The sequence below is a fragment of the Chaetodon auriga genome, chromosome 20 (assembly GCF_051107435.1).
Source record: "Chaetodon auriga isolate fChaAug3 chromosome 20, fChaAug3.hap1, whole genome shotgun sequence".
Classification (NCBI taxonomy): Eukaryota; Metazoa; Chordata; class Actinopteri; order Chaetodontiformes; family Chaetodontidae; genus Chaetodon; species Chaetodon auriga.
Window position 1 is genome coordinate 17,738,024 of NC_135093.1, and position 27,813 is coordinate 17,765,836.

Consider the following 27,813-nt stretch of genomic DNA (forward strand, 5'->3'; position numbering starts at 1 on the left):
GACGCAGGAACCACTTCATAGAGGCGGGAGCTTACCGGGAAAAGAAAGTAGGCGCACGCCAATCATGCACAGCACTGCCCCTTCATTGGTCCACTGTTATGAATGAGGTGGGTCTTGACGATACTCACCGTGAAAGCTGCTGTTGAAATTCCAGTGCTAACCAACTTTAGCCAGCTTGCTAACATGTAATTTAGCGAATGTTAAGAAGTGCATATACAGCGCTGTTCAGGATTTAAATGCATACATAGTATTTCATGTCCAATAGAGGAATATTGGAAAAATCGTCTTGATGTTTGCTACTGCGCGTGTCTCCGTTACTGCAACCAGGACATGTCCAGTTAGCCAGAGCGCAGCAATCGGTGGTTAACGAACCTGGCAAGCTAACCAAGCCAGCCCGTTTGGACGGGGTCTGTGTTGAGGGATTTGAACAGGTTTCACCGCCCAGAAGACAGTAAAGCCGGATGCTGTGACTACCATGAGTCCCGCAGGCTGCCCCCATGTCAACAGCTTCAAAGTGGACAACTGGAAGCAGAACCTGAGGGTTATTTATCAGTGTTTCGTGTGGAGTGGCTCAGCCGAAACCAGAAAACGCAAGGTAACAAGTGACAGAGAGGAACGGGTGTTTTGTAGGGACCCTAACGTCCGACAGAGTGTGTATGTATGTGTGTGAGAGAGAGAGTGAGCTGCGGTCGCGTGCGTGGACAGTTCCCCGCCCTTCTTAAACAGCACAAACATCCGACACATACACACACACTGTCTGAATGCCAAAGTACTATTTGCGCTTCGGTAAATACTATTAGTGCTAGCTTTTCCTCGGTACCGGACTCGACCTAGCCCGCCTGCCAACCTCAACACCTGACAGAGTCGCCACAGCTTCAAAACTGGTCAAACTGAACTAAACTGGCCGCGGATCAGCCGAACATTAGCTCGCTTCAAAGCTCGAGACCGCATAAGAGATTAGAAAGCTGATGTGCATCTGTTTGCATTGGCACTGCGCCTGCAGTGGCTCCACTTCCTTCCACCAGCAGACCGCAGGCCAGCGTGACACGGTGGTATTTCCTCGCTTTGGGGGGCATTAATTCGTTTAAAATCAACAAAGCAGTGATGAATCTTTTCCCCCCCACAGCCAATTATCCTGCAAAACCCCAAGCCATAATAACAGAGGTTCATCATTGCCATCTTTGTAATGCATGTCAGCGGTGTCTTTCATCGAGCCATGTTGATTGGAAAGATTCACATGACGTGAGTACAGAGCAGATGTGCACAATGGAAGCATGTAGTGTTTGCATCTGCAGTGTGTTTGGCTGCATGCATCCTGCACTTGAATGTGCTCTGGGACACCCCTGTCATCTGCCTGGGATCAGCGGGAGCTGGTGGTCCAGGACGCGTGTTTACTGAAATATATTTGCAGGGTCTTTTCCTGCTGTAGCTGCCCCTGCCCCCACCCTACACCCGAAGAGCAGACAAGGCTGGCAGGAGGGCTCACATCCCCGCTGCGTATTCCCTCCCCGTGGCACCACGTTTTTATTGATCGTGGCATCAGTTGCACACATCAGACAACTCTTGTGTTATCCACTCCACGCTGACCATGTCAGCCTCAGATGGGCACAATCAACATTCAGGCTGCATCAAACAGCCCAGTGACCTTCTGATGCCGATAGAATTTTAATTTCATTCACCTTGAGGATTCAAAGGCTCCACACTTTGATTGGCTACGGTGTCAATTACAAAGGTGTCTTAATCACATCTGAGTGACGGGTGCATTGGGTTTTATCAGTCCACCACTGCAAAACAAACTTATTTTTCCCAAGACACTGCGGTGGAGAACAGTGACTGGAGCCTTGGGGCCTGATGCATTTTCTTTTTCCTCATGTTAGAACATTAAATCCACACCTTAGTTAAACAAAGACGCGTGACGATGTTACAGTTCCACCAGTTCAGCTGCTCTCGCACTACATCATGACTACTTCCCATATGAAGTTTGAGCAACTGCATGTGTAGGCTGCCCTAAAGAATTACTGGAACCCATGAATGTGGAGTCATCATTCAATCGGCTGCTTTGTCACTATTCAACTTCATTCGTATCTACAGGATTTAAGATGTATGCCATTTACTCCACCATGGCTAAGAGCCCTATCTCGCAGTGAAAGTGATCATAATTAGTGTATCTGCGCCGTGATTCGGATCCGCTCCAGAATGTAATGGGTTCCTCCACGGCCCGTCCTACACCCTCCCACCATTTTCCGTGAAAACCAGCCAGCAGGTTTTCTGTTATCCTGCTGACAAACCAAACCCAACCAAAGCGTAACCTCCTTGGCGGAGGCAAGGATCACACTTAATCAGCCAGGATGAGCTTCACGTGTGTGTGTGCTGTCTTTAGCTCCTCCATTCAGTTCAGCAGCACAGAACCCAGCCATCGTGAAAGAGGTCCAGTGGCTTATGCAGATAGTAAGAAATGTGCACAGATGCTAATTTTGTCATTGCTCTTCTTGTCTTTTTAAAGCGACTTCATACCCCTTTCCCTTCAGTTGTCTTATTTTCACAAGGAATACACAGTATTCGATGTAACGCCTTTGTTTTGAAGGGAATAGTCCTTTAAATCACCTCCCCAGACGTCTCCGCTCGACGCAGGGCTTTCCCTTCAGTGGATGAGACAGATGTCGCATTGGCTGACGGTGTGATAATGTCCTCGCTTACACTTCTAACCAGCATCTTTCCAGCCCATTGCCTTCTCCCGGCTCGTCACTAACATGGCAGCGCTGGGAGGAATATGACATGAACAGAGCTCAGGGTGTACTCTGGGTGTCGAGAGGACAACAAGGCCTCTCTGAGCTTGGGGGGGGGGGGGGGGGGGGGGGGGGGGGGGGGGCCCTCTTAGTACAAGGCCAGCGTGCTGAAGCAGAACTGCTGTATGTCCTTAGCTCCTCCATACGTGTGCTCGCACTCTTGCAGCAGAGGATGTGAGCATGCGTTGACAGACGTGCCGACACAAATTCCTACATGAGTCCGCGTGCGTACTGTACGGCTGACAGGTGGAGGAATGAGTGAGGGCAGATTGTTGCATATTGATGCCTTTTCATAATTCATGTGCTGTCTAAGCACTTATGCATGGAGCGGTGTGTGTGTGTGTGTGTGTGTGTGTGTGTGTGTGTGTGACTGGAATAAGAACCAGTGTTTTTGGCTTTCTTATTTTTCAGTTTTGTAGCTGCTGTGGTGCCAAGTAGACGCTAGAATAATCAATAATTTGTATCAGCAAATATGTAGATCTCACTGGAAAGGTTTCACCCAAAGGTTTTTTAAGGTGAGTCTTCCCCAGGTGGAGGGAGCCTTCAGAGCCATTACTTGAATCTGGTTAAAGGAATCGACAATTTGAAGCCAGCTTTTCCTCCCGTTTCCAGCCTTATGCTAAGCTAAGCTAACCAGCGTCCGACTGTGGCTTCATATTTAACCAAAAGAACATTAAAGTGATGTTAAACTTCTCAGATACATACATCTCAGCCTCTTAAAATGTTTCCTCCGCTCTTTGTGCACTTCACTGAGACTTTGCTGTCATTTGTTTGACTGGTCGTCATTATGAAAAGGTTTTTTTTTTAAACTATTGGCAGGAGTTTGATAGCTAGTACAAGTGGACTGGGATTCAGTTCAAGTGGCACTACACCCCAGTTTTGACCGCTGCAGTCCACTCTCAGACGGACCAGCAGTTTTTTCAGTCTCTGTTTACTAGTCTGAAGTGCTCTGAAGTGAAATTTAAAGGTCCACTGTGCAGGATTTAGGGGCATCTCCTGGAAGAAATGGAATATAATATTCACAGTGCAGGCCGCCGTAGGCCCTCCTCGCTGCTTCAGTCGGGAGGGGAGGGGTATTTAGTTGGTTGCAGTTTGCAACCTCACCACTAGAGGCCACAAAATCCGACACAGTGGACCTTTAAGTCAGCAGAATACGTTTGATGACCAGATCAAACGTTAGATTTGACATTGAAATCAATCTTTCACAGCGGCATCAAATGAGCCTCTAAATTTGAAAAATCCATTTTCTGCTTTTGTCTTTGCCCACATCCCCTCTTCCGCCTCCTTCCTCCCCTCTCCTGCCTCGTCTTATATTCCCTCCTCTCTTCTTCCAGGCGTTGCTCTTTTCTTCTCACCTCCTCATATTCATGCTGGCTCATTGGCACGCCAGCTCCTCATCTGCATGCTTTTGAACTGTAGCTATGGAGCCTCCATCCACAGGCGTGTCCCCCTCCCTCATATTTCCAACATGACTATCAAACAGAATATGTAGGACCGTATTAATCATTAACCAACATACATGATGTGTGTGTATAAACATGTAAAAGGCCTCAGGTTGTTCTGCTCATGTTCATTAACTTAAAGACAAAGTCTCACGTAGTGTGCAGCCACACATCTCTCATTTTTTGCAAACATTTCATAGACTTACACTCATTTCCTGGAGACTCACCCTCACCATAACCATAACCACTACTTGCCTAACCCTTACGCTAACCATAACCACATGAGTCTTCGCTCTGAAATTGAATGATTTGTGTTCCGAGAAGCTGCATCTTGGCCGGATAAGAAAGGCAAGTCCCTACAATGTGACCGTAAACACAGCCCGTTCTCATCCCCACAACATCAAACACTGCTGCTCCTTGACGTCTCATACAGAGATGCACAAGGTATCCTTTATAGTCTGCATGAGCTGGGCTTTCAGCTATCTCCAGTGCAAACCCATCCATGCAGCCGTCCACCACATTTACACAAAGCCTTCATGCCACAAAGCCTTTCCAATATATAGTTAAGGTTGTGAAACGGTTGCAGTTTGGTTAGTTTTAGGCACCAGATCTTCTTGGATAGGCTTAGATTAAATTTGTTCATTTTCGGCTTCACTCTTGGTTCCTCGCGGGACATGAACCCCCAGTCTTGCTGGTTGAAATTCGTGCCACAGTTGTAACAAGGCTTTTTTTTCTCAAACTAAGGTGTGGCTGTGGAAGTGGAATTTCTGGTTTTCACAAATGTTTAAGTATGTGAAATATTTCCAATGTATAAGGCCATGACCATGCTCTCCAGGTGCCCCTACATCAATGGAAGTTGATGTGGACATGTCAGGTGTGGCCAGAACACCTGCTGCTGCGCTTGTATGGCCATTACCACATCGTGCATTGGAATACTTTAAAGTGCAGTTTCTTTCTTATCACGTTTTGTGTCTGACCAATCGAGGGTGACCCTGAAAGAATGAACAAACTGAAGATTCTAAAATGTCCGAAGTTGCATTAATTGATTTTATTGGGTCGCTTTTGGGCAGCAGAACAAGCTGAAAATGACTCATTATCCCCGTACAAGGTTGTTAGGGCGTTGTAGCAAACATTTGCCTGTTTACATAACCAGTGGACGTGGACGCAACATCAGCAGCAGAGTCTTATTGCTGTTCACCTGACAAATGGAAGCCCAATATTCACTCTTTTTTTTTTTTTTTTTTTAAGCTTTGTTTTTTAGTCTCCACCAACCACTGTGGGAAATCTCTGGCTCTTAAGCTGCTTAATGTTCCAGCTAGTTGCGTACTTTGTCTGTCTGTCACACAATGGGGTTGTCAGAGCTTTTTGGCTGAAAACAGCTGCTGGGTATGAGGGTGCTGAGAGCAGCGAGACTCAGTGAGAAGTGAAAGTGCATTTTCCAAGTTTTGACACTGTGTCCTTCTGTCATATATGCATGATAAAGTTTCTTTCTGAATTTAAGGCCTCATAAATAAATTCGCCCTAGTAAATGCAGTGTTGGCCGACGAGCTAACCTCACCCAAACCGACGAACGCATGTGTGCATTTTCCATTTTATGTCTTCTGAATTTGAACTTTTAAGCAGATGTATTTCCTAAAGTTACCTTGTTGGATCCACCTCTATTGATTTTGCGAGTGAATGTGTGTCTGTTGGTGCAGCGGCTGTGCTAATCACGTCCTCATCCCTGTGTCCTCCAGGCCAAGTCATGCATCTGCCACATGTGCGGCGCCCACCTCAACAGACTCCACTCCTGCCTCTACTGCGTCTTCTTCGCCTGCTTTGCCAAAAAACACATCCACGAACATGCCAAGAGCAAAAGGCATAACCTAGGTATGGCACATGCACACACACACACTCACACTCACACTCTCTCTCTCTCACAAAGGCATCCAGTGTCCGCAGGTGCAGTTGGAGCAGGTTTGTTTCCAGGCGTCTGCTCTGCACAGGGTGTCACACCAGGCATCCAGACCTGCAATTAGCCCCTTTTGCTTAAATGAGTTGGTCCCTGCCTCCTAAACAGACTATATACATCATGCACACAAACACACACACACCCACACACACACACACACACACACACACAAGGCTGTCAGTAATGCTTCTTGTCTAAAAACAAACGCTGCTAAAAGGGCTAATTATACAGCTGAGTGGATAATGAAGACGTAGCCTGGTGTGATTGCATAAAGCGCTGACAGTTCATAAACACATGAGTGTGTGTGTGTGTGTGTGTCTACATTCAAGGTCGGCTGTGAGTTACTTATATATTGGCCTGTGACACGTTTCTGGATTTATTATGCATTTAATCAAGCGAAATAATTGAGAGCAACACGGAAAGGTATTACGCAACCTGGCGCAACATGATTGCAACACAATCTGAAACACTTGGCCTCATGGGGGATTTGAGTGTCACCTGTGTATTTGGCCTCATGCAGCCCATTAGAGGGAACGTATGCATTAGTGAACTTGCTAATGAACAGGGACTGAGGTCTGTCTTGGTGGCTGATTAAAATTAAGCACCTAAGAATCTACTTTATGCTTCCTTCTGTAGCCTTCAGTGGCGTGCGTTTACGGGGGAGAACACGAACGGGAGATTTGGCTCTGCCTTGTTTTGACAGGATTATTATTCCAGGTCAGCGAAGGTAACCGAAAACATTGCACATCGGTGATTTCAGCGATAATCTGTATTGGATTTGTTTAAATATCCTTCCTTAGAAAACGACTGACATGCCTTCTATTTTCAGAAAGGCAACCACGTTTCTCACCGCAGCTCACGTGGAGGCGGGTTTTGTTGGCGAGCGCTCGTAGTGACAAATGGGAAAGTTGTATTTCACTTCGCTGAATTAAATATTTGCATCAAACAGACACAATCTGGACGGCTCCAGATTTGAGCAGAGACGTGGGTGTTCGCTGAACACCAAGAACAGTTGGCTGTTTTTCCCCGTCCATGCTACTCCCACAGGGACACACGGCCTGTAATCAGCCAAACATTGCACACAAATCTCTGAATTATTGCAGAGAAAAGTGCTGTGTATTACCTGATCCCACCCAGTCGAACAAATGCTCAATGTGTGCCGTCACGAGCCACCAGAACAGCTTTGATGCATAGATTTTTCGACGATGAGGAAGAGTGTCATTTCAAATGTTGCTCCACAGTCGCCCATAGGTGTTCAACTGGGCTGAGACGCTGAGTGAGCGTTGGCGTCCTTTGTGGAATCATCTGCAGTTGTTATGTTTTACTCATTTCTTCCATTTTCTTTTTTCTTTTTCTTTAATTTGTCACCGTTCTTTGTCACGACTTTGCACATGTGTGCAAAATAACGATGCTTCACTGGTAGAAGCGGGCTAGAAAAACTTATTCTCTTCATTTTTAATTTGCAGAATCATTAATTTCAGCAGAATTTTGTAGTACGATCATGTCATCACAGTATGACTCCATCCAAAGTCAGCGTACAGTTATCTCTCAGCTCTGTTTTGTGACTTTTATTGATCAAGTACGCTGTTTCCATATGCACAATGGCTTGGTACGGTAGTCAGATACATATTACATAGCTGGATAAAAGAAAAATAAAGAGTGGGATTAGGCTTGCAGGAAATAATGCATATTTATTGTGCAGTGTAGGTATCTCACTGGATGTTCACCTCGTGAGTGTTCTCTTCCTGTGCTGTTGCAGGGCTGAACAGTCAAGAATACAGAGGAGATGCAACCGTAACCTCGAACCTCCAAGTAGAGTTAGACCAGTAAATCAGCTGATATTAGCTCGCAGCAGGTATATCTCTGTCAGCACACATGTCAGCCTGTACGTAACAAGAAGCTGCGGTCCAAAAATGTCAAGTACATGTCAACAGTGTACTGACAAGTTTGTTTTTCATCTGGAAAATGTCTGGCCCAGTACAAATTCGAAGGGATCTGTATAAAAAAAATATAAGAAGAGAAAAAAGAACAGCATCATCACCTCAGAAATCCACTACCTGTTGGGCTGAACATTAAATGTCCTCCTTTAGGAACAGCACCATCACAAAGTCTAGCTTGCTGCAGGTTGAATTCCTCCAGTTAAGTTGTAAGAGGAGACACACAATGTGCTGTATGCGGAGGTCACAGTGCGAGCACACACTCACATCATTTTACACAGTGACTCCGATTCTGCACCGTACAGGACCTCATGAGTTTGAATTGAATTGAGAGATTCCTGAAGATTTATGTCCAGAGGGGTAATGCTGTGCGTCCATGAAGCAAAGCCTGCAGCAGGTGGCAGCCACGCGCCCTGCTATAAAGCAACATGCTACGACACGTAGCACCGGGCAGGCTGAAAATGCTCAGCACAGTTCACAGCCTCGGAGCACAGGCGCTGTGTTTGAGGTTGAAGCTGCGTAGAGATGCAGACGTTTGCACGACCTTTTATCACTTCCAATGACTGTGAATGGAAAAAACAGCACACATAACATCCTGTTAGACTTATTTAAAGTGATACCGGCTCTACACCCTGCCTCTTTTATTCTCCACATAATACAGTTAGGCTGTTTGAACTGCAAGTGAAGTACGCGACACCGCGGCATTTGGAGGAGGACGGCGCCGCGGCACACGCGCTCAGGGTGTCCATGACAAAGGCTGGCTTTGGCAGATGTTGAGCATCTGCCAGTTTGTTTTTATGAAGCCTCCTTTGCTCTGCACTATCGCTCAGCCCAGGAAGACCCCCGCTGGTGCGTGCGTATGTGTGTGCATGGGTGCATGTGTATGTGTGTGTGTGTGTGTGTGTGTGTGTGTGTGTATAATTAGGTTAGCTGCTGAATCAAACGCTGCAAAAAAACTAGTGAGAAGCAGCCTAATACAGAGGGAGAGGAAAGATCTCAGCAGACTGCTGAGGAGGTAATTAAGTCGTCTTTAACAAACCCTGTGGAATTGGCCTCCATTAAACCCCCGGCCTCTCCTCCTCCTCCTCCTCCTCCTCTTCCTCCTCCTCCTCCTCCTCCTTCTTCCTGCTGCTCCTCCTCCTCTCTTTTTTTTGCCATCCCATCTCTTTCATCCAACAATTTTATGCATTTGCATCACAGCTATTCGGCCAATGCTGTTTGCAGCTTTGCATTGGGCTCATCTCACTCTCTACCTTCATCTCCTTTGCCCTCCTCTTGTTCCCATGGTTACCTGATGACCCTCTGGATATTTAGAATTGGAAAAGCATTTCGTCTAATTGCACTTGTACCATCAGCCTCGTCTTCCTCGCCGCCTTCATTCCCCCTCTCCTATCAATTCAACCAAGTTCTATACCTCCCCCCTCCCTCCCTCCCTCCCTCCTCCTGTCCTTCTCTCGCTTTTTTTTATTCCCCTCCATAGCTGCAGAGGATGACAGCCTGGGAGAAGCCGACAGGCAGGTTGTCATGGCAACAGCAAACAGGTAGCTGCAGGGTACAGCTGCAGGTGAGGAGAGAAGGCAGAGAGGGAGAGGAAGGACGGTCTGGAGCGTCTCAGAGAGCATGCGGCGCCTCCCTCCATCCTCCTCACCTTTTGACTTGTCGCTGCTCTCCGTCTCTCTGGGAGTCTCTCCGTCGTTGTGTCAGATAGCTGATATGTCAGCAGATAAGCCCAGCTGCCTGGCATCGCAGCACCATGGCAACGTGGCTTGACGAGACAAAGACCGAGAGATGGAGCAGTTAGCGGTTCACACCGCTCGCAGCGAAGCACAGGCCCTTTTTCACCCTCTGCCAAAGCGATAAACTGTCTGTCCCTGCGTTTCAATGCAACAGCTTCCTCATGCATTGTGTTTTTTGTTTTTTTTTTTCCTTTCCAGCTATTGACCTGCTGTACGGAGGGATTTACTGTTTTATGTGCCAAGACTACATTTATGACAAAGACATGGAACAGATTGCCAAAGAGGAACAGAGGAAAGCCTGGAAAATGCAAGGTATTACAGCGTTGAACACACATGGCCGTCGCACCGCGTGGCATCACACCAGGCCAGCCTCATGATGTGCTGCAGCTCTCCAATGGTTAAAATGTTACAGTTGACATACAGTGATCTTAAAGATTATGATTTCCATGGAGCGAGGTTCACCACTTTGTGGACACATGATTGGATAAAGGATATTACTGCATGACCTCAGAGACGCTTCATCAAACTGTCGTCAGTGAACAGTTAGTCTGTAAATGACTGCATTCTGTTTTTATTTACATTTGACACAGCGTCCCAACTTTTTTGGCATCAGGGTTGTAGATCTTGGCAAGAACACATCTTTCCTAAAGCTAGAAAGGGAAGCATGAAATCCTGTGTGTGTGTGTGTGTGTGTGTGTGTGTGTGTGTGTGTGTGTGTGTGTGTGTGTGTGTGTGTGTGTGTGTGTTCCAGGCATAGGGGAGAAATACTCAACATGGGAGCCCACCAAGAGGGAGCTGGAGTTGCTCCGCCACAACCCCAAGAGGAGGAGAATCACCTCCAACTGTACTATTGGTTAGTATTTCTTATGTGCACACGCACACACACACACCAGATGTCAGTCTGGGCCTCACTCAGGTTCATAGAGGGGGCAGTGTAATGTTAGCTGCTGCAGAGGTGATCGAGTGGAGCTGTTTTTTGTTTTTTTTTGTTTGTTTTTTTTTCCAAACTGGTTTTCCAATAATAGTCATTTGTGATTGTCACATGACAGGTGGCATCATGGTGAAGTCGGGTCAGATCCCAAAATATACTGAGGGTGGAGTTAACTTTATTATTGTTGTTGTTATTGTTATAATAAAACTTTATTTCCATTACAACAGTTGTTAGTGCAGGATAGACAAGGCAACATGTAACACAGCATCCTAATAAAACATCACATAAATGAAACCTATTAAGACACAAAGTATCCTAGATATAAATAAACTCTGGATTTGACATTAAAATATTTACATTAAATTATGCAGAGGTCCCAAAAAACCATAATATGAAACCAAAATGTACCTGTGCATGAAGTTTAACAATCAGGAGGCAAAGTGCCCACATTAAAGCCCACAGCTGACTTTACAACACCATTAATGCTTTATAAAGGGCTGAATGGTTTATTTCTGATCTTCCGTTCGGTTATGAAACCTGCAGACCTCTCAGGTCGTCTGGGTCAGCACTGCTCACTGTTCCTGCACTCAAAACCAAACATGGAGAGGCAGCATTCAGTTTTCCTGCAGCACATACCGGGAATGAACTCGCAGAGGTCAGAAGATCTCAAGAAAATTAGATTTGGGACAGCATATCTTGCACCACCATGTAGTTTTTGTCCTACTTTTTAATCTGATTTTAATGCCTTTGTCTTCGATAAAGCGCTTTGAATTGCCTCATTGTTGATAGATGATAGATGCTTGCCTGTTGTAGCAACAGTTGAAAAAAGGCTAAACTTTACTGTAAACAGAGAAATGGCATTTTCTCAAGCGATATTGGGAATATGTGGAAAAATGTGCGTCTTCAAACTAGTGTGCACACTACTAATGTTGACAAATTTAGCTGCAAGCAGTTCTGATTTGTAGAAAAGTAGCTTATGTCACTTGTTAAGCTTCAAAAGTGGAGGATTTGCTGGTCTCCTCTGCTTGACGTCATTGTCCGTTAAACATTTCTTTCAGTTTTTGGATTAATTGGTAAAAATTATGAGTTGCAGTCCTGTTTCAGACTGAGATAACGGTCAGCATTGTCATCCTTTGTGATGACCCGATCACAGACGACACATGCCCGCACTCGCTGGTCAGTCTTGCAGGTATGAGCGGGCAGACCTTTTGTCTGGAGAGAAGAGCAGCAGAATTTATTAGAAGCAGCAGGAAATATTAGAATGAAGCGGCGTCGGGCTTTGGCAGCGTGTGGGCCCGAGGAGAGCTGCCATACGTTTAACACCTTGTAGCAGCCTGCGGGAATCTGCTCGAGCGCCATTAACATCCCTGGCGCTGTCGAAGGTGAGGGAAATTACAGGCCTGGCTGCTCATCTGTGAGAACACTACCTTCCTCCCTCCTCCTCCTCCTCCTCCTCTGTCCTCTTCACTTTTCCTGCTGTCCCTCCACCTTCTCTCCTGCGCTTCCCTTCCTCCTTCTCCCTCTGTGTGTGGGTGTGTGTGTGTGTGTGTGTGTGTGTGTCTGCTGTAATCCGACAAGGGTTTCCCTGCATGCAGTCCAACGCTGCCTCAGGGACATCCACGTATGACTGTGTGTGTGTGTGTGTGTGTGTGTGTGTGTGTGTGTGTGGCATTAGCTGCACTGCAGTTTCATTGCCCCACTGCAGCAGCCAAGAAAAATGATCTGGCTCTCTCTTCAGCTCTTTCCCTCCGTCCTCCCTCCCCCCTTTCTTTCTCTTTGTCTCCCCTCTGTTGCGGGCCTCTCATGTGTCTCCCCTCTCCACCCTCAGGCCTGCGAGGTCTGATAAACCTCGGCAACACGTGCTTCATGAACTGCATCGTCCAGGCGCTGACGCACACCCCGTTGCTGCGTGACTTCTTCCTGTCCGACCGACACAAGTGCGAGATGCAGAGCAACTCCTGTTTGGTGTGTGAGATGTCGCAGCTCTTCCAGGAGGTAGTCAGCTCTTTGTTTTCTTGAAGAAATAAAGCACAATACGTGGAACCACAGAAGGGCTTTCTCTCTCACGTGCACGCCTTCGTTCTCCAGTTCTACTCAGGTCATCGGTCGCCACACATCCCCTTCCGTCTTCTCCATCTGGTGTGGACTCACGCCCGCCACCTGGCCGGCTACGAGCAGCAGGACGCCCACGAGTTCCTCATCGCGGCCCTGGACGTCCTGCACAGACACTGCAAAGGTTAGAGACAGACGACGTATCGAGAAGAAGAACAGAAGACCGAAAAGTGGGAGAGACAGATGTTATGGAGGCGAGGAGAAAGCAGTGACAGAGAGAGGAGGTTTTTTAGCTGAGTGTAGGAGTGACAGGAGGAGAGCTGGGTGGGATGAGTGGAGATGAGAGGATGAAAAGAGGAGAGAGAGAGAGAGAGAGAGAGAGAGACGCACCGGCTGAGACACAGCACTGATCTGTGTTGGATCTCTGCAGTTCATAAGCAGAGGGGGTGGCTGTGAAGTTACACAGCATTGCTTTTAGTGACTGTGTGCGCTTGTGTGTGTGTGTGCGTGTGTGTGTTTGTATCCACACAGACGACAACGGGAAGAAAGCCAACAACCCCAACCACTGTAACTGCATCATCGACCAAATCTTCACAGGGGGCCTGCAGTCTGACGTCACCTGTCAAGTCTGCCAGTAAGTGTGATCGTGGGTGAGGTTTTTCCCGGAGAAAAGCACAACACAAAATCCCTTTTTTAGGCCGAACCGCAGACGGCATCAAGCCTGATAGAGCGAAGCCACGAACCGCACCGCAGCGTCGTCGTCCAGTGCAGGTCCTTTGTGTTCCAGTGGGCCCGTCTTGACCGAGCGGCCGCCCAAATATGACACACCGCATTTGTCTTTCACCGTGCTGGATTAGAGCTGTGTAACTCCCTGGCCTGAGGTGACCCTCCTGCCTCTATCATTCACACAGTGCACCATCAGTCTCACATACACACACACACACACACACACACACACACACACACACTCTGAAGCCCCACACTGCAGCAACAGGAAAACCCTTTCATCGCACACAGTGGATCTCTAGCTCCACATGGTGGCAGTCAAAGAAAGTGTTGGATCTTGATTTCTTTGCATTTGATATGATTCACTTTAAAAAGCAGAACTTTTCTGAACAGTTAGAAGGACTAAGATCATTCTAAAATACTGAAAACACGATTGTTATTTTCAAGGAATTATATGCGAATGAAAACGTACTTACGAATATCATAATATCTGTTTCTGCCAGTAGATCCACCAAAATCCTACATATCTTTAATATTATACATTATTGGATTAGGGATTAGGGATTATTATCTATGCAGTCACCTGTAGGCACTATTTCAGTGTTGTAGTAGGTCGGTTTGGAGCTCATTTTAACTACTTTATAAGATGATCACATATGTTGCGCTGCAGAAACGTTCTCCATCTCACAAAGTAATTATTAATTAGTTATTGAGTTCCTATAAAAGTCAACTCGTCTCACCACAGAGGTAGACTGTTTCACTTGTTTTCAGAAAATCAGACTTTCAGGACTCTAAGAGTGTAAATGGAGACTAAGAAGTGCAGTATTTTCCTCTGACATGTCGTGGAGCATCAGTGTATTGGAGAAAAATATACTCACATCCAGTGTTTCTGTTTGCACATTCAGTCTGAAAGGGGATGTTTGCTCAGAGAAATAAGTGGAAAACGATGAAACAATTATCAAAAGCATTTTTAAGCGCAGTGCGAAATCTTCATTATTACAGCTGAGGAGCACAAACTGGGACTGTGATGCTTTGTGTTTGTTCATATCAGAAGAAAGTCTGTTCCCAGACCAGATTTGTAAAGGAAATCCAGCTGGTTTACAAGTAATTCACTTTACATTCCCCATTTAAAATACAAACCTGACATGGTGTCAGCTCATTGCCTTTGACCAAAGAAAATGGACGTAGATATTCTACAAAGCAGCAAGCAGCTGAAACCACACTTACTCACCATTTATGGACACAATAATTTCGATCATGTGGTCAGTATTCACAGATTCAGTCCAACTGAAGTGACTTAGTAATCATGGAGCAGAGTTTTGAACTAATTATAAATGTGCTACAGCTTCTTGGCTTTGCAGGAACACAGTGGGTTAGAATAGATACTGGAAAAAAGCTTGTCAATATGTCTTAACTGAACAATTGTGATCTGTTCTGCTGACTGTGGCAACCAGGCGCAAGTGAGAATGAGGTGCGTTTGAGCCCCCTGCAGGAAGAGGAGTCTGTGATACTTCCCTCCCCCATGCAGGAGAGGTGATTTGGAGACTTTGAATTTCCTGTTTGTGTGAATGTGGGCGTTAATGTGGTCGTGTGTGACAGACTGGCAACCTGCCCGGCGTGCGCCCCACCTCTCGCACCCAACGGGGGGCTGGAACGGGCCCCAACCGCCGGCGAGCCGGCCGCAAGATAAGCGCTTAAAAGAAATGCTTGATGGTAGCCAAGGTAGTTCTTCAGAAGAGCTCTCCAAACGCTCTCAGGTCGCGAATGCTATCAGCCGATGTAATTTGTTTTATACCCTTAACTGCCAGCACTAAGCTGCAGCGCGCACGTCTGAATGACGCTCAACAGTAGAATTATCTTCACCGCCCAGACGAAGAAGCTTAGCCGCCAACATTAAGGAGTGCAAGGGTCTAAGCCACCGTGCCAAGATGGAGTCGATGCCAGAATTTGTGCTATCTCCCTCCTTTGTCTCCCTCTCACTTCTGTGTGCGCCTGAATGAAGGGAAACTACAAAGTGCAGTGTCTCACTGTGCCTCCTCTGATGTGGGGAACAGGCTGGGAGATGCCAAATTAAACACACAGCAACTCCTCCGATCTGCATTAGATACAGCATCTTCATCTCCTCGCACAGACTCGGCATCTCGCATGTGTCTCCCTGTCTTCTTCCTAGCGGTGTTTCGACAACCATAGACCCGTTCTGGGATATCAGCCTGGACCTGCCGGGCTCCTCCACCCCATTCTGGCCCCTCAGCCCCGGGGGAGACGGATCAGCACTTAACGGAGAGAGTCACACCACTGGAGCCACGACACTCACCGACTGTCTGCGCAGGTAGCCAACGTGCTAACATCTTATGTCACTTTTGATAAATTCCCCCTTCTGCGATCAAATCTCTCTGCCGCGCGGTTCCAAAAGGGAATCGAATAAATTCAAAAATAAATGCATGCAGCAGCTCCCAGAATCATCACATCAGTGCCCTTTAGAGAGCAGCGAGCAACACACACACACACACACACACACACATCCATGACACCCTAAAACATAATTCCCGTTCTTCCTAAATCCACAGAGCAGAGATGTCAGGGATAAAGGCACACACACACACACACACACACACACACACACACACACGCACGCTGGCACTAAACCTCATCCTCTCCTGTCTAGGTTCACCAGGCCAGAGCACCTCGGCAGCAGTGCGAAGATCAAGTGCAGCGGTTGCCATAGTTACCAGGAGTCCACCAAGCAGCTGACCATGAAGAAGCTGCCCATCGTGGCCTGCTTTCACCTCAAAGTAAGACTTTGTGGGTGTGCTTTGACTGCTCATTTCAGCCATACTGGTTTATCGGAGCGGCGCTCTGACACTCGTTTCTTTGTTTTCAGAGGTTTGAACATTCAGCCAAACTGCGGCGGAAGATCACAACGTACGTCTCCTTCCCGCTGGAGCTGGACATGACCCCTTTCATGGCCTCCAGGTGAGAACAATCCAAACGGAGATTGTTGTTGTCCAGAGACTCAAAAGAAATGGAAAGGTGGAAGGAAGGCCGGTTTTCTGACCACGTGCTACATGGCCTCAGCATGTTCGGAGCACTGTGCGACCTGGCTCGGCTCTTGTGTGTGAGACTGACTCAACACCGGGGGTTTACACACTGGTATACTTATAGAAATACAGGGATTAAAAGAAAGACGAGGAGGACAAAACAGAGAGTCACATCACAGTAAATGCTCCCTTTCCTCCCTGTTTTGTTGGATTTGTAGATCGAACCTGTTTTTTTTTTTTTTTTTAGTTGGTGTTGTGACAGAGTTTGTTCTGTGTTTCAGTAAAGAGAGCAGGATGAATGGGCAGTACCAGCAGACCGTGGACCCCTTCAACAATGACAACAAGTAAGGCAAACACCTGTAATAAACTAAGATCTGAAGCAGCACAGGACCCAAACATTCCAAAAGCAACCCGTTTATCACAATGCATTGTGGGTTTGCTGCAAATGCACATAGAAATATGCAGTCAGTGCACTGCTGTCTGACCAATTTTCTTTCATTTCACTGGGGAGAGTCTAACTGTCTGCTTTTCTAAGCTGCATTTCTTCTATTTTTTCCGAAGTGTGTCACTTGTTTGTAGTTGCAGCATTAATGCAGTCTGTGCGTTCAGCCTTGTTGCAGCATTAAGCCTCCTCCCTCTCTCTTCCTCTGTTTCAGATACAGTCTGTTTGCAGTGGTGAACCACCAGGGGACACTAGAGAGCGGCCATTACACCACCTTCATCCGCCAGCACAAGGACCAGTGGTTCAAATGCGACGACGCCATCATCACCAAGGCCAGCATCAAGGATGTCCTGGACAGCGAAGGGTGAGCAGGACATAGCGTTGAGCTTAGCACAAACTGAATTGCGTTGTTTTATGTTTGCCTTTGTGTTTCTAATAGCTATTTAACGCAGCTGCTCCCTTATTATTAATGCTGCAGTTTCACCTCCTGGTACCTTTATCTCCCCAGGTACCTTTTGTTTTACCACAAACAGTTCCTGGAGTACGAGTAGTTCCCTCCATCAGAACGGCCTGCAGGAGGAGACGAGGGATGATGCAAGGATTACAGTGGTTGCATGGGGAAAAGGTAACAGAGTGATGAGAGAGGCCTGGAAACAGAAAACACAAGCCTACCTGAATCACTCTTAACTCGCTACTCTCACTCCAACACGGAACCACCCTTACTACATACTAATCTATCTCCACTGTAACGACATTCGAGGGAGAACTGTGCAGGATAGTGCAAGATCCAAACAAAATGAAAGGAATTTGGAGATTTGTATGTGCCCTGAAGGAATATTGCAGGCTTGCAAACGTTTTCTCACTTGAATTTAAAGAAACGTAGAAGGAAGCAGCTTCTATAAGAAAGAAAGTACTGCAGAATCAGTCTGTACTCCCGACTACTACTTTTTCCTCTTTCAGAAGGGCAGGAGGTTCTTTAAAACCTTAGTTTTCCCCAGGGGAAGGTTTACGTGATCACAAATGCTGTTCCTCACCAAAGTCCTCTTTCATGCTCGCACAGCTGCATTTAGCGTCACCTGAATGCACTAAGAAGTGGAGTCGCAGCCTTCCACAGGGGTTCAGGTCTCTGCTTTTAGCCAAGAACGTGCTTTTATTTTTAATTTTTTTTTTTTCTCTCACTAAATGGGCAACTTTCTGGACTCAAGCACACCTGTCTGACACAAACACACTCCTCCAAACGACCAAATATTTCAAGGATGGAAGTTGTCTTATTATGCATTTTTGCTCAGAATGCAAAGAGTGAAGAAGAAGAAAAAAAAAAAAACGTCACCTGGTATTAAATGGTATTATGAACATTGTACAGAGAGAGACAGTTAATTCCACTCATTACTCGTGACTGTGTCGTTGTCGGATACCTTTAGGAAACCCTTTCTTTAACAAGGACGAGTACGCAAAGGATCTGTTGTTCTCTGCCTCTCATGCTGCTTCCAACAGTCACAGGTGGGGGGAATGAATTACACAGTGAATATATTTTTATACATACTGTAATTAAAGCGTTTGTTTACAGTTTTGCATTCTCCCAAAACTCTCACATTGTTCGTCCGTGTTACGTTGTGCCGTCAGTCACTTTTTTTTTTCTTTTTTTTTTTGTACACACGGAAGCAAAACAGTGCTGACGACGGTCATGAAACGGCTGCTATTGGCGGCTAAACTTTACTTTGTTTCTTGTAATTTAACGTTGATTTGGCTCCTTTTTGCCACATTTCTTTGGCGTTACAGAGGCATATTCTCCACGTGCAAGATACGTCGTTGTGATGCTGTTTCAGGTAAATGGCACAAAAGAAATGAAACAAAAGAGAGCGTTATTCTCAGTGCAGTGTGTATAATGGGTCCGAAGCTCGATCCTGCAGTGTTAACCGTCGGCCGCATGTTGCTCTAATTCGGTGTGTCTGTGCTGTGTGTGTGTGTGTATATGCCCAAGAAAGGGGATTTGGGGGGAGGGGGGGGGCTCAGTGTAGGTGTGTTTGTGTAAACCGTGTTATTGCGTGTAAAGAGAAAAGAAAAGCGTGTATGTGCTCCTGTTTGTATGCACGTGTGTCGTGCGCGTGCGTGCGTATGTACCGTATGTTCGTGTACTGAATCAGTACTTGCATTCAGCATGCCGTCTGAGCTGGGTATCACAGTTTGATAGGATTTTTTTCCACATGTTGACGATGTATGTAAAAGTATATATGTACAGTTTGTATGTAAGAGACAAATGGTGAAACCTCAAAGTTGATTTGTTCCTCGATATTGCTGGATCCGGACACGGGGTCGTAATCAGAAGAAGCTTGTCTTGACCCGGTCAGTCATTCCTCGCACACGCACATGTAACTGCTGCAAGAACTGGACACAGTGATTGAAAAGACACTCGAATAAAGAAAAATCTATATCTGTAAACACCTTGTGCCTGTTCTTTATGTCCTTGGTAACGTGAGATTGATCTTTGTGGAATTATTTGCAATTATTGTTGAATCGCTGATTGAAGAATGCTAATATCCATGTATTAGTTTGAGGGTTATCCGACTGCAGGTAACCAGAACAACAGCACTTCAAGGTACAGTGGCATGCAGAAGTTTGGGTACTGAACTAAACTGGGCATAAAGTTAAAGATGATACATTTCTTTAATGTTCTAAACAAGATCACGCTTTTATTTCCGTGTTTTACAGTTTCAAAACAACCAAAAAAAAGGAAAAGGGCCTGAAGGTTTGGGCACCCTGCATGGTCAGGAATTAGTAACACCCATTTTGGCAAGTCTGTCAGTTCTTGCTTGGGGAATTTTTACTCATTCTTCTTTGCAAAAAGCTTCTTGTTCTGTGAGATTCTTGAGACATCTTTTATTCGCTGCTTTTTTGAACTCTATCTCCAGACTTTGATGAGGTCAGGGGACTGTGAGGACCACTGTAGAACCTTCAGCATGTGCCTCTTGAGGTTGTCCATTGTGGATTTTGAGGTGTGTTTAGGATCATTATCCTGTTGTAGAAGCCATCCTCTTTTCATTTTCTACCTTTTTTTTTTTTTTTTACAGATGCTGTGATGCTTGATTGCAGAATTTGCTCTTATTTCATTGAATCCATTCTGCCCTCTACCACTGAAATGTTCCCCAACCTGCTGCAACACAAGCCCAAAGCATGATGATCCACCCCCGTGCTTGACAGTTGGAGAGGTCTTCCTTTTACGAAATTTTGTACCCTTTTTCCTCACTGCTCACTGCAGCCAAAAAGTTCTATTTAAACTTCATCAGTCCTCAGGTCTTGTTTCCAAAATGCATCCAACATGTTTAGATGTTCTTTGGCAAATGTCTGATGCTGAATTATGGTGAGGATGCAGGAAAGGTTTTCTTCTGATGCACCATCACTGCAGGTCCTCATCAGTCAGAGGCTTTGATGTGATTCTCTGATAATCCAACCTGCAGTCCTTTCAGAAAGTTTTCTTGGTCTTCCAGACCTCATCTTTTCCTCTGCTATTCATGTTAACTGCCATTTCTCAAGTCCTTTACGAACTGAGGAAACCCCTTCATGAAAACCCTTTATTACATCCTTCTGCTTTGTGGAAAGTGCTAGACTGCTGCTTAGAGAGGCAGTAGAAGTTATCTGAGAGCTCAAATCTCTTCAGGTGCCCAAACCTTTGTATGGCGCTATTTTGCTTTTTCTTCCTGTAAAACTGTCCAAATCAAATAACCATGGTTGCCCAAACTTTTATCATGACACTCCACATATCACAGAGCTCAACAGTGATTAAAGTGATGACAGACACACTTTAAAACAGCTTCTCCATATGTTTTTTTTTTATTATTGGAGGCCAAAGCAAGTGCAAGGAGATTCTGAATCATTATATAAACCATCACCCCACAAATATATACAGAAGGCTGTGCACACATACATACACTGTACAAATACATTTCTGCTGATAGTCAGTGCCCAGAATGAGCCCATGCCTCCACTCCATTTAGATATGGTGATGAGAGACAAGAAACACTAATAGAGGTATCAGTAGAACTTGAACACAGCATAAAGAATTACCAATTCATTTCTTCACAGCAACTCATTTGGTTTTAACCTCTGTCTCCTCCTTAGATTTGGACTCTAGCATTGCCTATTACCTTAATATTCTCCTACAATATTACTCTAATAGTCGTCATTGAAATGTGTTTTTACTTGTTTTGGCGGGAAAGCAATAAACATGTAGAGAGCAGCAGTCATAAACTTGTACTCAGACAATCTTCCTGTGACTGCAACTTTATGAAATGATGTTTTATGTGATCTGACAAGCCGAGATGACGGCAGTTAGCAGTGGAATGCTGTCGGGCATTGTTGAGCACGCGTGGGCGACCATAACCTGTGCTTTTCCAATGTGCCACCATTGGCACGAGTCAGCACTTGTCACAGCTGTTTGGTGTGTTGAATCACAGAGAGCTGTGTGACTGGCTGTTCAGCCCAGGGAAGCGCTGACCCACTTTCTCCTTCCACCTCCACCCTGTCTTTGTTCTTCCAAAATAAAAGGGCCGTGGGCTGACAGGCAAAGCGTAACAGTGCCAGTAGAAACTTTTTATTTTTTACACATATTCCCAACTTGTATTCTCAGTTTGCGTTTGAGGAGATCCACAGTGACATGTAAATAGTTGCCCAATTTGTCTTGTCCCTTGATGCTTAAATTTGCTTTGCTGTGTTTTTTAGATTGGATTAGATGTCAGTGGTCAGCTAGAAGTCAACTGTAGTCTTGTCATGTCATGATATCATCAGTCAGTCTACCAGTTCTTTGCAGTCCGATTGGGGACGGCCCTAACATTGCCGCCTTCCGAGCCGAGAAAACCTTGCAAGAAGGCCCTTGGACACATGCTTTTTAACAATTAAGGATAGGACATTATCTTAATACGGCAACATTTAATATGAATGAACTTTTGGAACTTATCTGATGAAAAGATGTCCTTTACTTGTTTGCTTTTTTGTAACAAGACAAGTTTTTCTATGTACTTTTCTTGATTATGCATTGCCAATGTTGAGAGGTTGATAGGGGTCATAGATGGGCATGCTCCCCTTTAAACACCTTTTTTTCACATTCCAAACACTTAAAAACCTTTGCTGTGACAGCATCCAGCAAATGAGCCTCATCCCACTGCAGCCTCCTCCTGCACCTCCTGTCCAGAGGTGTCTAGTCTGCCCTCGGTCCAGACAGGCCCTCCGTTTTGGATCTGGTCTCTGTGGGGAGCAGCCTGCGGGTAGAGTGGGTAAGGTGCTCTCAGCGGCCTGTCATTGCCTTGGCCTAGTGCTTTCAAATCAGGGAAACAGTGGACACACACGCAGGTCTCAGTCGGGCTGGAGTCATCCGATGCCTCACGGTCAGTGGGATGGCTCACAGTAGTTGCAAAGTCTGTAGAAAGACAGACACACATTGGAGCAAAATATGTGAAATTGATGCAAGGATATTTCCCATCTACAATCTAGAGATACAAGAGTTCTGAAACACAAGGGGATAATTAGTTTGCTAAGTTGCTGAACATTAATTTGTTCATAATTTTACTACTTGACTAAGAGGTTTATTTCAGCTCAACAGTTCATTGGCTGCAGTGATGGGGGCCTTTGATTTGTGTCCATACCACACTAACCTGTGGAACTCTGCCCAGGCTGATAACCCGACTGGCCAACCTCCTGGCCCATCTGGACCACACAGTCCCGTTTGTGGTTGGCCTCCTTGGGTCCTGGCTTGGAGGTTTTGGCCCTGGATGCCCTTAAAAAGACGACCAAGGCTAGAGACAAGCTCAAAAGCAGCAGCACCATGCACACGGCCAGCAGGGGGTACAGCAGAATAGTGTAGTCTTCGATGGCCGTCGACATTTTGGAGTACGACAAGTGTGAGGAAACACCAACCAGGAGCTTTTTAGTTGTCAGAGGGGGCGGCGAAGCAGCTGGGGGGGATAGATGGGAAGAATTATCTCTGTGATGTCTCTTTGCCATCCAAGTCAACTGACTGGACTGAAGACTGGTAGCCTTGTGGCTAATGGGCAGTGCCCTGACCCCTACAGGAGACCTTCAGGGCCCCAAAGAACGTGCATTTTCCACCCAAGTACAACCACCAAGCCTTGATCTCTGCACAGAAGCAAGCACCAAACAGCATTCAGCCCCACTGTACAGGAGCTGATTTGTTTAGGTAAGTGACCTTTACCATTAAACTTTTCTAGTTATCCAGCTTGTTCTCTGAAAACTTCGTCCTCTGAGGTCTAACTCAACAAAACATTTATGCCTTCAAGAAACAGAAGTAACAGAAAAAAAAAAAAAAAAAAAAGTCACTGAATAATGAAAGATCTGATTCAGGCCAGCGTGGTCAGTACTCACGCTGGCAGTGCTGGGAGCATTCTGCTGGATGTCTGCCACACACCTCATCGCACCTCACACATTTCTTCAGCAGCTGATCATGGTAGTGGCCAGGCAGGGCCTTACAGTTTGCAGACACTAATGCAGCAGGACACAGAGTTGGAGAACAATGAGGAGAATTAAAGTGTTTTGTGTTAGACTGTCAGTAAAACATATTTTTGCAAGATCAGGCACTTTTTTTTAACACATTCGGGACCTGAAGTAATATTGCCACGAATATCTCTGTGGTCAAAGTTAAGCACACTAGCATGCAGCTAAGTAAAATAAAAATAAATAAATCATGCTTTATACGAATACATTTTGAAAATGTCATCAAAAACGTTTTTTTATGTGATGGGTGGATGTGTTTGCTTGAAAGAGAAGCCAAAAGGGCAAAAAAAAGTTCTGTAAGAAACTCAAAAGTCACTAGTGCTTGAATTTGACTTCTTCAAACTCTTAGATGATGTCATTTCCTCTTGCTGATGTCATTTAAAGGGAGAGTACAGTGATTTGGTGCAGAAATAAATTGGTGTGATGGGGTGGAACGTGAAACTTACAGACACATAAATCCACATAAATTTTAAGCCAAATTTGTTGTTTTTTATGCAATGTTGAGTGTTACATCACATGAATGTGAGAAATGGTCAGAGCAGACATGAGAAAATGAATGTAGTTAAACAGAAAACAGTTAAAACATCAGAATTTTACTTGCTTAATTTTAATTCATGCTAATAAGTACACTTGACTTAGTGTCCTCAGCCACCGAAAACAATACTAACAGTTTTATTCTGCCTTGTTTTTCCCCTGTAAAAACAGTTTTCATGGAATGACTCTTACAGGAAAAAAAGAAAGTCACTGAATAATTAAAGGCCTAATTCAGGCCAGCGTGGTCAGTACTCACTCTGGCAGTGCTGGAAGCATTCTGCTGGATGTCTGCCACACACCTCATCGCACCCCACACATTTCTTGAGCAGCCCATCATAGTAGTGGCCAGGCAGGGCCCTACAACTTGCAGACACTAATGCAGCAGGACAGAGTGAGTGAGAGAGCAATCAGGAAAAGCTGAAGATGTGATTAAATTAATTCACTTCTGCATTGTATTCAGTACTTTTTATTAATACCTCATTGGGGAAATTCCAGTTTTACACTCTATTGCTATTATTCATTACACACCTAGGCCCGAAATACATGTACACTTTGATTTGAAGGTATGTTGATCTCCTCCTGGAAATAATCCCTTAAAATTAAGTGAAAAACAATGAAAGAAATGTCACCCTTGCAACTATTGCCTGCCTTCTGGACAGTCAGGGCAGTTAGAAACTGTTCGGGCACTGTTTCATGCATAATTTACCAGCTTTCATCTCAGTTCAGGTAGCATAATCAGAAGCAGCTTGAAAAGGATGGACAGACATGCAGTGCATCAGTAGATTAAGATCTAATATTAAGATATACTCTGGTCTGCTAACATCTTTCAATGGTCCAATCCACTAAATCCCATAAATAGATGCGAGAAAATGTTCCTGTCAACTTAGAATTTCACAGGCTGTACCATGGATTTCCATGTATTCCTATACGTCTGACCTAATGTATGCACGTATGTGTGCACTCACCACAGTAACGGCTGCATTTGGGGATGACATATGGCCGCTTGCATTCCACATTACAGGACAGACATTTTTTGATCAAGGCGTCCCAGTACTGATCCTCACGGCAGCTTACACCCATCAGCCCTGATAACCCTCACACTGACAAACACACACACACAAACACAGACATGTATAGAGAGATAAGTGCAGGGGAAATAGTGATAGAATGTGAGCAACTATGAAACCCTGATCGGTATTGTTCCTCTGAAGTCAAAAATTATCTCTTTTGGCTTTTCAACATTAGGAAACAGATTCTTGTTGAGTGGTGATGGTGCTGGAGGTGTTACTGCCAGTCCAGTTTTTGATGGATGAGACTGGAATGACTGCCAGGCTCAGGGAGGTGATGACGATGTCAGTGAAGACCTCTGCTACACACTTAAAAATGTGCAAGGTTACGTAGCAATGTAGTTTCAATTTGTTTTTGCAAACACGAGGTCGTTGCCGAACATGCAGAAATTCAAAAACCCCTTCCCACTGCCACCGCTTGCAGAGACAGTGTAGGGTACATACTGTGCCACTTGTTGGGAACAGGCACCCAACTTCAAGCGTGTTCGTGGCTCACATGTTCTACGCCAAGCATTTCCGACATTTAACCTGCTCTCGCTGTCACTAGTCTTGCAAAACATGGATTTTCTCAAAGTACGCACATCGTGGTTGCCTTAAAATGTTACGCAAGATGACAAATATGTTGTAGATGAGAAGAAACAGAGTCAACTGATACATTAACAAAGTACAGTACAACTGCAATGGGTAGGGCATCTCCTCTATTCACTTCCGTTCACATAATTCCCCATGTGCTCTCTGTCTGTGTTACCTAGCTGCCTCATGAAGTGTGGTACAAGGTGATTTTTTTTATGTAGAGCAATGTGGTAGGAATGACTCCATTTGTGTCAGTTTCTTCATAAGTTATCTGACCCAGCAGCTTTGCCTGAGTTTGTGTTGGAGAGGGTCCTCCTGACATCAGCAGTGCAGAGGCTAAGTGCTCATTGATCAGGGGCAGCAGCAGACCCCTTTGCTGGTATATTATTTTGAACCTGTAATTGTGCATAAAACTTGATGTCACAGGTTTTTGTGGTGGGCTCGTAGTCAGTGATGGTGTGAAGGCCCTACTACTCAACTACATGATACTATGGGATCCCACACTAAGTCCCATGTCTTTATATCCCAGTGCAGGAAGTTGTAGGAGGCAAGTGTGAACTTTACTAATGTATGATAGTTGCAAAGACTGCCAAGTCTGCACTGGCACCAGTTAAACACTATTATTATATCTGCTACACCGGGTGTACTGGATGAGCTGGATGGAGGCTTTTCTGCTGTGAAAGTTCTTTTTGCCTCTCCTTCAAAAGCAAAGCATGCCAATTTCCTTTTGTGCTTTCAAGAACCTTGTGAAACACGTCCAAAGTCGAGGAAATCAAAGATAAAAGGCCACCAGCAACAGCCTTGCTGTAGCTGCAACACATAAACGTCTCCCCTCTGAGTAATCGTGGCTTTGTTCTTGAACACAGACCTCCTCGCTCTGCCGAGCTCGGAGTCAACCGACTGTGAAAGGCACACAAGTCTACGCCTCCTCCGCCCTCCCCTGCTCTCGCACACAGAACTGCGTGATTTATTCTTGAGTATATTTGTCACACCCCGATGATCCGCACTCACTGCCTTGCTCACGCCCCCTTTCACATTTCATGTAAACGCAGTACAGTGAGTGATTATCAGAAACATGCATGATCTGTTAGATTATATCCAAAACAAAAGTTTTCCATCCAAACCAAAATCAGAACTTGGAGTTCTCCATCTTCTTTTTCACGTATGTGCTATTTTTGTGCCTCCTTGTTGATTTCTGTAATTGTTCTTTTTACTATTTATCATTTTTCCATTTTGAGAGACCTTGTGTGCGTGTATGTGCGTAAATGTGACGACATAGAACTGCACTCACAGCAAAGTTAAGACTTTCCCGGTCATCAAAGAGCTCACTGTGAGCCGCTGAGCCGCCGCAAACCCACACTAGATAGAAACTGTGACAACGCTGGCTGGAGTTGAGGGTTCCACTCCCCCCTGGACCACCAGAAGCGACAACAAACGCTGAAAACACAACACTCGCCTTGCTGATGCGGCCGGGTTGAAAGCGATAGTTAGAGGCAAAACTTACCTGTTGAGATGAAGACGCAGTGGGAGAATCCTTGGTTTGAAGATGAGAGTGAGAGAGGCCTGCATTTCAACATGGAAGCTGATTTGAGTATGAACTCACTGCTTGAGCTGGGACTTCCCCCTGTGCATGAGGAGGATCCCCCCCACCCGAACTCTGACACACCGAGGTTAGACCAACACACAGTGCCTGTTAAAAGCTTTTTTGCCGAAGCATGTTTTTCTGACATTGAATCACAAAAGATGTACGCGAATAAAGATGTTGCGATAATGTTCAACGGAAAATCTACTTTAAAAACAACCTGGTCAAAATAAGAATGGTGCATTTCAGACTCATGTGTATTATTTTACTGGATTCTAATGCTGCTGCATTATTGTGGTTATCACTTTAATGTTGCAGTTGGGGCTAATTTCAGCTACTAGTTAGATTAACCTATGATAATATATCATGACTGATTCTGTGATTTAGGTTTTGTATTCACAGTCTCAATCTGGAGTAGAAGTGAAATTGTGCAGCTTTGGCTTTATGTTTGAGGTTGTTACCTCTCTGCAATGCAAATGTTGAATATTTATAAAGGCAATGTATAGAATAAAAAT

At 45.3% G+C, this 27,813-nt stretch overlaps 2 protein-coding genes across 2 annotated transcripts; one reads left to right on the forward strand and one right to left on the reverse strand.

Annotated features, from left to right (window-relative positions):
- Nucleotides 1–119: 119 nt before the first annotated feature.
- usp22 (ubiquitin specific peptidase 22) lies at nucleotides 120–19,477 on the forward strand. The gene is made up of 13 exons (XM_076760472.1): nucleotides 120–595; nucleotides 5,965–6,097; nucleotides 10,051–10,164; nucleotides 10,604–10,705; nucleotides 12,612–12,778; nucleotides 12,872–13,019; nucleotides 13,367–13,469; nucleotides 15,732–15,890; nucleotides 16,227–16,353; nucleotides 16,443–16,534; nucleotides 16,881–16,943; nucleotides 17,256–17,405; nucleotides 17,550–19,477. Exons 1-13 carry the CDS (start codon nucleotides 476–478, stop codon nucleotides 17,590–17,592), a joined length of 1,521 nt encoding a protein of 506 aa, XP_076616587.1. The 5' UTR covers nucleotides 120–475; the 3' UTR covers nucleotides 17,593–19,477.
- Nucleotides 19,478–20,877: 1,400 nt separating this feature from the next.
- On the reverse strand, nucleotides 20,878–27,295 carry tnfrsf13b (TNF receptor superfamily member 13B). The gene is made up of 6 exons (XM_076760342.1): nucleotides 27,221–27,295; nucleotides 25,042–25,176; nucleotides 24,333–24,449; nucleotides 23,414–23,530; nucleotides 22,687–22,986; nucleotides 20,878–22,451 (listed from the first exon to the last, which is right to left on the reverse strand). Exons 2-6 carry the CDS (start codon nucleotides 25,154–25,156, stop codon nucleotides 22,189–22,191), a joined length of 912 nt encoding a protein of 303 aa, XP_076616457.1. The 5' UTR covers nucleotides 25,157–25,176; nucleotides 27,221–27,295; the 3' UTR covers nucleotides 20,878–22,188.
- Between the last annotated feature and the right edge of the window lie 518 nt (nucleotides 27,296–27,813).